Raw genomic sequence first — 11,760 nt, forward strand, 5'->3', positions numbered from 1 at the left:
CGTTATTACGTCATACTATGTGTTTTACTAATATAACATAAAATGTAATTGTAAGACACTAATAATTAATAGTACAAAATTATAGCGATTTACTTTTAACAAATGAACTTTATTGTTATTTCATGGAACAGAATAATATATTCGTTCCACAAATATAAATTATGTATACAGAAATATTTTTATTGTACAGAAAATAAAGTTTAATGAAGACCGAGGCTGATTCTCGTTCCTTGCAGACCGTTCAACAAAAGATAGAAGTATAGAACATCGAACATCAAATACTTATATTCGAATAAAACAAATACATTGAAGGAAAAAATCTTTAATTTTTGCATTATTAAATACATTCTATTGTAACGATATATACACTCATTAATTCTTTAATCTAGGACGCAAAGATTTTTGTGGCTCAGATATAAATATATATATATATATTTATATGTATATGTATATATATATTATTCTTTCCCGGACGCGTGCAAGAGTCAGAAGTACCTTTCTCGGCATATGTCTCAATGAAATTAGTATTTTCCGTCGGCGAAATTACATTGATCTCCATTCAAACTGGGAATATCGATGTAAAAACGTATTATGCAATGTTAGATCAGAGTGTAAAAATATCAATTAACTACGGTAAATAATGCGGCAACGTATTTGTGAGTATTCAGATATTAAGTACTGTACAATCCTTCCCCTTTAAGAAACGTAAACCGTTCCGTGAAACAAAGAATAGTTGTATTATTATAGTAGAGCCACCTCTATAGGTAACACTGACTTAAATATGTTCAGCATATTAAAATAAATATCTTCTATGCTATGTTTACATGATGTAACGTAATACATGTATTAAAGTGGATGTAACATTATGGAACTATTACAGCATGATGGAAATGTTTCCCTTTACATCACGCATAATTTGTTTTTTTTTCTATCTGTTTTTTTGTTTTTGTGAGCGAGTTAAGTTCCTACCTAATGATGTACAATCAAATTTCAATGGCGTATGTTGCGTTTTCTTGAGACCAGATTAATTTTTGTAATTTCACGAAAGTCCAATGTAAGTTTGGCGCGTTCGTTTTCCAGTTTTTCTGCTGTAAATGCGATTTCCTTTCTCTTTTATTTTTCTTTTTTTTCTTTTCTTAAAACTTATTGGAACTCATCATCGCTGCTCAACAGCATTGTTTTCTCATTATAATTTTGAGAGATAGTCGCAACACGTTGGTGAGAAGTATGTCGTCTTTGCGGCGGCGGAATTGGCATATTCTGTGGATCGTCTGGATCAAAGCTGGATATCCGCATACCACGTTGTCCTTTGGGAGCTCCTGATTGTTACATTACATCACGTATGTATTATCGCTGGCAAAATCGTGACTAATGGATACATCGACCACTCAGCGAATAGCAAAACAATCATGCGCGAATTTATCTTGTTTCTCTAGTCTGCATCAATGCTCAAGACTATGCACAAGTTTGTACATTTTCTCGTATGCAATTGAACAAAATTTCTTTGTACACACTGCACGATATACTACAGCAATTTTATTCTCATAACGTTATTACAATAAATGTATGCATAACACAATGCTAACAATTCAACATGCAAATGCAATACAATTGTAAGTCAAATTTGATATTTCTGGCAGAAATGATTAAAATGCATAAATAATAGTCACAGATAAAGAAGAATCAAAATATAATACTAAATAATTAATACTAAATTAAACAAGGTTGTTCATATTTGCATGCCAATCTTCTTTTCAAGATATAGATCAAGGCATTTACAAGATAATACTATGTTTTTCGATTACTTCTTGTCTATCGTTTAAAATGATACTTAATTGCAATGCTGCCATGATTGTTATTTGTTTTCTGCATTTATTAAAAAGCAAAACTTTCTTATGAAATTACACTGTACTCTAAGTGCTCCTGTGTTAAGTGCTTAATTTCTATTGTACAGTAGATTTCGTTAATTGCAAAATGAAGAAATCGTATGCTTATATATGTATTATATGTGTGTGTATGCATGTAGGTATATACGTATACAGATTTTTAATATAAACCTTAAATCATAATTTGAGCAGAGAACTCTTTGCCCACCCTGCAACTTCATTCGAACTTAAAACATCAAGTAAATCTGTAATATTAGTTTTAAGAAACTATCGTTAGAGCGTTAAGAATTTTTCAATCTTCGTTTAAATTGTATAAATGCCTGACGTCCAATTTCTTGTAATTAAAAAACTGATGCCTCGCACTCTCATAGTTTTTCATACGGCAAGTTGGTATTAACGTCTGAAAAATAATAAAAAGGAAGTGCCTTCAAAGAATTGAATCCTAACTGGCACATGTAAACTGATATTACAGTAGAGATCATTTTTTTGTTTCATGGAGATGCCACGTTGCAATTTGCTCGTAATTTATAAATACTGGCAATTTTATTAAATTATGACTACAGTGGTTAACAGTGAACGAAATTCAAAAAGTTTACTTCGTTTAAATTCGGATGAAACATTCATAATAGTTGTTAAATGTTAGATTAAATATTTTTGCAGCTCTTCTGTTTATATTTGCAGAGTATAAAGAAATTCAAACAAAATATATAAATGTATAAAATGAAATATAGATGATATTAGATTTTATCATTCACTACATCATGCTACATGAAAATGTATTCATTAAGAAACATAAATATTAAAAAGAATCTCAAAGGCAATATTTATTAAAATAGACATCTTGCAAAAAATATTAATCATACATACCAGAACTATACTGGGTGTATTGTTGATACTGAGGATGGAAATTGTGAATGGCATCAGTCATTATGTCTTTTGGATTCATAGTTTCCTGTGAAAGAATAATATTAAAATAAATTGTTCCATTAATTTTCCAATTTATAGCCTAACTAATAATTGATATTAATACCTTCAAACTGCTGCTAATACTCTGCATCGTTACACTTCTTCCTCTTGAATCCGTTACACAACCAGCTGAATATACTTGATAAGGAAATGCGTAACGTAAAGCTATAGCTGCAAACAACATTTCAATACAAATCAAAAAGTTTTGGTAACCAGCAGATACTGTGCCTGCACTCGATTGGCCTAGAGTGATAGGAGCAATTACATTTGCTTTTTCCAAAATAGCCAGTAAAACTCCTAAAAGTATAAACATTAATTTGTAATTAGAAAACGTGTAAATACTTTTACAATATTTAATATTACCTTGCCAAAATGAGAGGAAGATAACGCTCTTGACAGTACAAAATTTTAAGACAGGTTCAAATGGTGTTAACAGGTCTCTTGTAGCAAAGTAGAAAAGGAAAAGTCCATAAAGTGCAAGGGACACGCTGATATTGTAAATTATAGTGATATAAATATAACCACCATCTGGAGACCAATCTCCATCTCTATAATGTCCAAATGCTTGAAGGAATATAATGACAAATGCCATCACTGGCTTTACCAAGCAGAACTGTAAAGTAGCTTGCTTGCAAAATCTAAGAAAGCCAATAGTGTATGTTTTTCCAACTAGGCAGCAAGTTCCATATAGGCAATTGGAACGAATAGGTTTGCCTCGTATCTCAGACATAATGTTTCCTTCACCTCCCAGGTACTCGTAGCATAAAGACAAAAAGTTATATATAACAAATGCTTCGTAACAGTCTCGTACAGTGAAGAAATAAACATAATAGCTATCACTGTTAAAGAATACTAGAGAGACCCAAGAGTGTGTTGCATATATTGGGACTATAAACAAAATCCTCACTATCCATCTCTGTTCTGTCGGATTGGTATACCACCTCAAATGCTGGAAAATCTATAAAAAAAAAGACAAAACAAAACAAAAACAATCATATGTATTCCACAGAGAAACAATATAATCATATTGTTTTGAAGTACCTGTTGACATGTTATAAACAGAGCAAACCACACAGATGTGCCAGCAATAATTTGTGCAGCTTTTGTCTGCAAGAATATTGGCGCTGGTTCTTCCTCCTTGGAGAATGTGGTGACAGTGGTAGTTGTCATTCCATCAACCAAGAATTTAACAATAGTAGATGGTTCTGTTGACACGGTACTAGCCATATTTAAATCTAAAAAAAAATAATGTTGCAGATGAAGAACAACAACTTATTATATTCGAGCGGGAGAAAAAATGATAGTGGATGTTGAATAAATCCATCTTAATGACAATCACAAAGGAGAGAAAAACGTGTAAACCGAATAACATGTTTTCTCGTGACATAGACAAATGTCGAGCGGATACGAGTCACTTGTTAAAAATCAATATATGCATAACAATAACAACAGACACACTTCGTTCGTACGCTAAATTTCGTCCCGCGGACGCACCCGTGCTCCTTTCGTGGATGTTTTTCGTAAGATATCCAGCATACGTGCGTTCTCTCAATCGACGTAATTCGTAATGTACTCACGCGTTCTCCTTTTCCCTTTGTATCGCACACTGTAACGCGCTGACCTGCACGATTCCGAGAGCTCCTCCGAGATTCCCCACTTTCAATTAAACCAGCAACCAACGCAGCGGTTTTACGAATGGTCGTGACCTTCTCGAGAGATAAACGCGCGGAATAATTTCCACCGAATTCACTTCCCTTCACTGTCTGCTTCCGTCCCAGCCTGGATCACCGAGTTTCACTTTTACCCGACATTTCCAGGCATCTCTTTTCGTTCCTTCCTCGATACGTCAAACACACATTCGTTGCGAGATCAGCTTCGCGAAATATGCCAGTCGACAATAAAAATATAACTGGTCTCACCACCACCACCATATACTTTTCTCCGTTGCACCCGTAAATCTTCCCCTTAGCTATCTTTGTTTTACACTCACGGACGATCTCTTTTTCCCTTCTCCTTCAGGCGAAACCCCCTCCTAGAACCTCTTTAATTAACATCGCGAACGCATGCGCTCATTGCAGCTACGTTGCCACACTGCCTCCTATGTTCAACGTTGCAAACTGCGATTTTTCAGCCATCGTGGCGTCATCATGTTTCTACCCCCACCATGCCGTTGTGCAAGCTATCTTACAAAGATGTGTACATTTTACGTACCCGCTGTCGCATCTAGATAGAGGTACCTAATCAAAGGTTTAAGATCACTGAGTGCAAGTACTTCATTTTTGATACGCATATGTATTTCGAGGTGATTCTAATTGAATAGAAAAATTGCAAATGTTTCGAGATCGTTGATAGAGAGATATATCAATTAACGAAATCGTGAAAGTGCAATTTATTTATCAGTTTGAGAAGTAACATCTTGTTTTGACAGTCCGATCGTTGCAAGTGGTGCATATTTGCCTGCAATAATGTCGGAGAAACTTCGAAGTAGAGCAAATATCAAATGGGACAGTTCTACGGACGAAGATGAGGATGCATACGAGCCGAAATGCAATATGAGATTGAGGGATTCTCGGAGAAACACGCAACAAGCTATTGTGTCCGAGAATGAAACAAGTTTGGAACCACGAAAACGGGGCAGGGGTCCCTCTAAACGACCCTGCCTTAATCGAAACGCTTTGATGGCTCGTGAAAACAGATTAAAGAAAAAAGCATACCTTGAGAAAATAGAAACGAAGTTATCGTTCTATCAACAGGAAAATAAAAAATTGGTGAACGCTATAAGAAAACAAGGTATCGACATTAAAAGATTAAGCAGTGAAGTGGCTTACCTCAGAAACGTTTTAAACAATAATACAAGCATCACCGCGTTGCTCAAAACGATTAACGAGGGTCTCCGTAAAATGAGTGCACAGAAAAATAATTTGTTACACCCAAATGATACCTCTGCATACCCAATAGAGATGGATACTCGACGTAAGTGTTCATGTTACACGAATACGAAAGAAAATCCATTAAATTCTGAAAATAATAACATGTTTGTCAATAATGATGTATTAACAGAAGAAAGTATTACTGAAAGCCAAGTCAGTGAATCTCATATGAGTACCAAGAAGCAAAGTGCATGTAAGGATCTTAATGTTGATAAAATTGGCCTAGCCTATCTATGTTTTGATCATACTTATACAATGTTCAAAAATCCTATAGTTGACATCAAGAGCAATCCAAGGGGGAAGGAGCCAATAAATATAATAACATCTACAACAGACTCAATCTCAGGAGATAGTTACATGGACAATGCAAAGGATTTGGATAATTTATTGCCAATCAGCCAAACAGATCTACACAACATCAATGGGAAAAAGGATAATGATACCATTGGACTTGATTTCGATCAATTGTCTACATTCAACATGGACATCTTCGAAGATCTTCCTAAATGTGATGAAATGATGAGTTCTGTAGATGCTTTGAACGATACGGCAAACCTCTTTCCAGATGAAGAAATAGATCAAAGCTTAGATAATGCAGGAATATGCCTTCATGTAAATTCAGACAAAGTATCTTTAGAATTTTGCTCCATTTGCCACTTAAATAGCAAAAATTCTGGATCAAACTAAAGGGGGATTGAACGTGATATAAGCTCATTTAATAATGGGTCATATATAAAAGAGACCAGACATTCTACAAAGGAGCATAAAAATATTTCTTGATCAGTGGAGTATTGAGTATAAAAGAAGAATAGAACAATGTATTACTTGAACTTCTTTAGTATTGATATTTTATAAAATGCTAAAAAATGATACATATATATGTGTATATGAACAATGTGTAACAGTACTAGTTCTCTGTATTTTCAGGTATATCAAGAAGATATATATCCACATCTAGGTCTGCCTGATTGTTACAACAACATAAAATCAATTTTCCTTATGGAGTGAAAGTTGCGTTACGTAGTATTCATGTTACATACATACGTACATATATATATTGTATATATATATATGTACTTTATGAACACGCATGCATGCACATATATATATATTAACACACATATATTAATATATATATATATGTGTGTATGTCAACATGTATATACCTATTTATAAGTATGAGACTTTTTAACTGGGTAATGTTTTTAATGATCATAATTGTTAACATGTAATAGTATAATACTACCTCTTACAATAGGCAGTATCACTGATCCTTATCAGTGATTATACCCAACAAGATAAGAATTTTTTTGTAAGATTTTATGTTTACTTGTAGTTGCTAACATGCTGGACAACTACTAGTTACTTTATTTACTATAAATTTCGGGTCACTTCTTTTCCCGTGAAATTGTAACTATTTCCTTTTTCCAGGATAATTACATTGGCATTGAAGTTTACTAGCAAGGATGATGCGAAAAGGTGGGCAATGTAACTTTGATTAAGAAATGATTTTTTGAATCACTGATGTTAGTACACAATATGTAAAACATGCAATATTTTTGTTTCATTTAGCACAGTCTGGCATTCCTGATGCGCTTGGTTTAACAACATAATGTATTAGATTGGAGTGAATATGATGAGCTCCTATGGAAAATGCACATGGAATCACGATCACCCCCTTCTTTTAACAAATTTAATACATTCGATGATAAGCAGGTTGAGTAGACATGTAGCAGTATTTTTCATTGTATCAGTATAATGTAGCAAACATCTTTTCAACGATTTAGTTTCAGCTGCATTTTATGGACATTGCTGCCAATATGGAACAACATTCCATCCACTGATCAAGTACATAGTGATAATTCAGAATTAATTCTGAAAATTAAATGAAACCTTATACTTTAATCGATATGTAAAAAGCGCTCTTGTAATGCCAGAGTTCTTTATAATTTTGAAAAATTTTTTTCTGTGGAAATGTTCACATTTATATCTACATTGAAAAATACTAAACATTCTGGAATACATTTCTATCATTGAGGGAAAAGAAGTGTAAACAAATTAGCTCTTTATTATAGCATATAGCATTCTTTTTATTTTTCTGTAATACAAAAAAAAATCATTTCTATATGTAATAAAACATAAGCAAATACTAAAAATTAGGTACAATTATTTGAAATTTATGTATTGTTAGTAATAGAACTGTAGCACTTGCGATTATCTTTGCGTGCAAATCAAATTTTATTCATGCATTGACTTAAAATATCATCAACTATTTTATATAAGAAATTGTTTATTAATAATAAACAATGTAGTGACATTTCATATTTTCTTTCGTAATGAAAACATTTAGTGTTTACTTAAATTTTATGTCAATATTAATTAAACCATGTACTAAATGTTTTGTTTACTATAAAAACATTTCAAATATTATTTTTATACATTATCATAAAAATAAAACATTGATTGCATTTCAATATGAAACATATTTATATTTTCAAACGAACGTATGTATCTACAATGATTATTGGATAATAATAAGATTTTTCAAAGGATTTTCAGGTTTAATCTTACGTTCTTTAATTAACATCAGTTAATAATAGTAATTATTTTCTGTATTTCTACATTATATATAGTAGGAAATTATTTAACTTTGTACAAAAAATCTCGATCACAAAGACATATTGTGTAAATAGAGCAGATTCATAGTATTCAAATTCCAAGACGACTGAAAACATCCGGTTTCTTCACATGTGTCACTGTCGTAATCCTATTAAAAGTTACTTGTTTAGGACCACTAATCCTAACTGTTCCTAAACGTGCTTTTGCTGGTATCAAAGTCAGTCGTTCAGAAGCTAAAAGATTTATGCAAATTAGAGTTTGAAAAACATTTACAGCACATAAAATAAGAACAATTGTACATACCTAATTTTCCAGATGTAACACTAGATTTTGTGGTTTTAACAATATTCAAAGGTGGGTTATTGAAAGAAATTTTTTTGTTCGTTCTCACTACTTGAGGCACATTATTAGACAGAATTTTTCTAGTAGCTTCTTGATCTGCTCTCATTGTCCCCATAGCTTTTGGTACTGTTTTACTTGTTGTAATGATAGAGGTCCTTGTACTAATACTTTTAGATTTTAGTATCCCTGAACTATTGGTTCCATTTTTCAGTATACCTAGATGAGTTGTACTGTCTTTTTGAGCATCTTTGTCTCCTAGTCGTTTAAAAACACTTACAGATCTTTTCAAAACATCTTTTCCTATACCAACGAGTTTGAATGTTGGTGATGTCTCTGCTAGATTTGTTGTACTAGTTACAGAACTATCGCCCAGTCTGTCAAACACAGTTCTTTTTTGTTCTGTAGACTTTTTAAGCATCTGTTGACTTCTAGATGTTGATCCCTTTGGAAGTATTACCGTGTAACCTATCTTATCATCCTTATTGTCCAATGATTTTATCTTCTTCACTGTCCCATTCCATTCATCCTCATTATTACTGTCATATTCTTCTTCTTCTAATTTTCTCTTGAAAATTATTTGTTTCTTTTGATTAGCAAAATCTGTCATTCCTTCAGTAGATGTAGAGACTGGCTTTTTTATGCTGACTGCTTTCTTTATCGAACTTGTTGGAACTTTCACTATCTTTTTTGTGGTTGCGACATCAGACTTTACTTTAGAAGCCACTGTTTTGATAGGTGGCTTAGTTATTGCTTTCTTAACAACCTGTTTTGGATGTGTAGATGGATCTTCTGTGTCTACAAGAAATCTTTCGCAGGTTGTCTCTTCAACTACCTTTTTGGCATACCTTAAGATTGCAATCATATCTCCCATCAAAGTTATTCCCATTTCTTTCAAACTAGGTTTGTCTAAATCTGGTAGCATGTCCGGCTTTATGCGATTATTAGAGAATACAACGGCATGTTTTGTTGCAACATCTTGAGGAAATCCTGCTCCCTTAAAAAATTTTACCCAGTATGCTACGAAAATAAAAGAATATTTAGCATATCCAAATATGGCCACAAAATTAAGAAAGCAATGAATGGATACGGCAAATACCTGATAACGATGATGCCATTTCACACCGGTTAGGTTATTTCGATTATTTTGCTCGACGGACACCTTTTAAACAAGCTTTACTCAAAATATTCACTGTTTAAAAGGAACACATGGATACTGTATCACATATTTCATAAAACTTGATTTTTCTCGAAAAAAATATCACTCAAAGACACAAAATCTATTGAAGTGTGAACAAGCGAACTTCTCGAGTATATTTATATAGATTACAGACAATGTAAAATGCTTGATTATAATATTTCAAATAAGCATTACAAAATATATCTAGGAAATGACAATAAATATCGACATTCCATCACTTGATATTTCAGATCTATTCACGTCTAATCCTGTACTGCGACTGTAGCACCATCTCGTCGCGAGCGGTTTCTACCTCTCCATTCCGAGCGCTTTCATCCCCACCATTTTAATGCGCATCCAGCTGCGCGCAGTCGGTTTAGAAAAGAAGTGGAATGATCGAGAAAGACAGAACGATACCAACGGGTTCTGTGTGTGAGTATCCACTCGGACGACAAACCTAGGTTGTCTCATTTTATCATGCTTGCGATCTCACTTTTTTCGCAGATACGTTACTCCTGGCGCTCTATCTAAAACAGGCAGCCCAATATTCGACTCGTACTTTGCCCTATATGATTCTTGATCACACAGTGTAACATATTTGCGAACGCTTGAAACGATGACTATTTTACGCTTATAAATATTTTTGGAAACCCGTAAGTTACATTTTAGCTAATGGTTTCTATTTAAGTATCTATCATCTTTTACGAGGGTCGAAGCCTACTAAGTAAAAATTCTGTCGTTTTTTTTTTCATAGTATTTAAAGCTAGCACAGAACGAATAGTATAAGCCGAATATCGCGCTGCGTGTTTTAGATGGAGCGCGAGACGTATGGATGCGTGAAAAGAGTTAAACGATAAACATAATAAAGTGAAACAAGCTACATTAGTCGTCGGTGTAACTTGTTTCGTATGATTGTGTTGGTGTCATGCTCTCTTTGTCTAAAACTGTGAGAGCAGCACTGCTTAGCTGTGAAGCGTCAACCAATCAGAGAAAAACAGTTTCTGTACCTAGCCTCATATTTCTGAGCGCTTTGCTCCCGAAATTGCTTAGTATATGAGACACTATTGTCTATGTATATTTCTACCCACACAGACGCAAACAAATAAATGAAATTAGAACGGTCGGTCACACATTATTGTATTGGTCACGTTAGAGACAAAACTCATATCACAGATTTTTACGTTCATATTTCTAAATTTAGTGACCTTGGCGCCCTACATGCGTGCGACGTTGCCATGTCTTTAGAAAACGATGAAAAGCGCGGGAATGTTTGAAGAGCAATATGGTAGAAAATGCGGTAAAAATATGTGTTTCTTCTAGAATTTTCCTTTAGAAATTTGGTTTGTTGATTTCATACTGATACAAAAGGTATGTAAAAAAGCTATACGAAATGTAGATTCGTACAATTTTTCTACACGATTTACCATAATTTCAAACAAATTGCAATTGAACGTTAAATTCATTCTCTATTAGATTTAAACAAACTTGACGATACAGAAGGAATACGAATTGACAAACTTTGACTTCGTTTAAAATAGAATTAACACTTTAAGAGTTTATGAACATTAATTCTGTCAAATGTCAGTAATCGTTACATTCGAAATGCAAGCGGCAGGTAAAGGGTTTGCAAATTTGAATACTGCAATCGGTGCCGTTCTATATAGAAAAACGTTCATGCCCTAGTGTCCGTGAAGTCTCGGAGGAATGGAGTTACCCTCGTTGTTTTGGGAATTTCGCGCGAATTACCGTACTATTTTTATCGTGTGTGGGTGAATCAGGTGCCTTAGTCGCCTTCGATACTATTTTCGATATCTTGGTATTCACCGAGCTGCCTGTTGCG

At 33.6% G+C, this 11,760-nt stretch overlaps 3 protein-coding genes across 9 annotated transcripts; 1 reads left to right on the forward strand and 2 right to left on the reverse strand.

Moving 5' to 3' along the window:
• Positions 1-306: 306 nt before the first annotated feature.
• Tmep (Transmembrane endosomal protein) lies at positions 307-4,837 on the reverse strand. Of its 2 annotated transcripts, none has more exons than XM_078190813.1 (6): positions 4,430-4,837; positions 3,894-4,087; positions 3,216-3,810; positions 2,917-3,149; positions 2,754-2,838; positions 307-1,319 (listed from the first exon to the last, which is right to left on the reverse strand). In XM_078190813.1, the coding sequence occupies exons 2-6, from the start codon at positions 4,077-4,079 to the stop codon at positions 1,144-1,146; spliced, it is 1,275 nt and encodes a 424-aa protein (XP_078046939.1). In that variant the 5' UTR covers positions 4,080-4,087; positions 4,430-4,837; the 3' UTR covers positions 307-1,143. The 2 variants fall into 2 exon arrangements, with proteins under 2 accessions (XP_078046939.1, XP_078046940.1); XM_078190814.1 differs by lacking the exon at positions 307-1,319 and adding an exon at positions 1,522-2,286 and having other exon boundaries at positions 4,430-4,835.
• Positions 4,838-5,022: 185 nt separating this feature from the next.
• On the forward strand, positions 5,023-7,938 carry LOC144475190 (uncharacterized). Of its 6 annotated transcripts, XM_078190822.1 has the most exons (6): positions 5,073-5,825; positions 5,913-5,975; positions 6,057-6,600; positions 6,710-7,261; positions 7,355-7,498; positions 7,570-7,938. In XM_078190822.1, the coding sequence occupies exons 1-3, from the start codon at positions 5,318-5,320 to the stop codon at positions 6,467-6,469; spliced, it is 984 nt and encodes a 327-aa protein (XP_078046948.1). In that variant the 5' UTR covers positions 5,073-5,317; the 3' UTR covers positions 6,470-6,600; positions 6,710-7,261; positions 7,355-7,498; positions 7,570-7,938. The 6 variants fall into 6 exon arrangements, with proteins under 6 accessions (XP_078046945.1, XP_078046943.1, XP_078046944.1 ...); XM_078190819.1 differs by having other exon boundaries at positions 5,023-5,154; positions 5,281-6,600; XM_078190821.1 differs by having other exon boundaries at positions 5,073-5,975.
• Positions 7,939-8,080: 142 nt separating this feature from the next.
• On the reverse strand, positions 8,081-10,411 carry LOC144475189 (uncharacterized). The gene is made up of 3 exons (XM_078190815.1): positions 9,840-10,411; positions 8,705-9,760; positions 8,081-8,634 (listed from the first exon to the last, which is right to left on the reverse strand). Exons 1-3 carry the CDS (start codon positions 9,856-9,858, stop codon positions 8,492-8,494), a joined length of 1,218 nt encoding a protein of 405 aa, XP_078046941.1. The 5' UTR covers positions 9,859-10,411; the 3' UTR covers positions 8,081-8,491.
• Between the last annotated feature and the right edge of the window lie 1,349 nt (positions 10,412-11,760).

Source organism: Augochlora pura, chromosome 9 (genome assembly GCF_028453695.1).
Source record: "Augochlora pura isolate Apur16 chromosome 9, APUR_v2.2.1, whole genome shotgun sequence".
Taxonomy (NCBI): Eukaryota; Metazoa; Arthropoda; class Insecta; order Hymenoptera; family Halictidae; genus Augochlora; species Augochlora pura.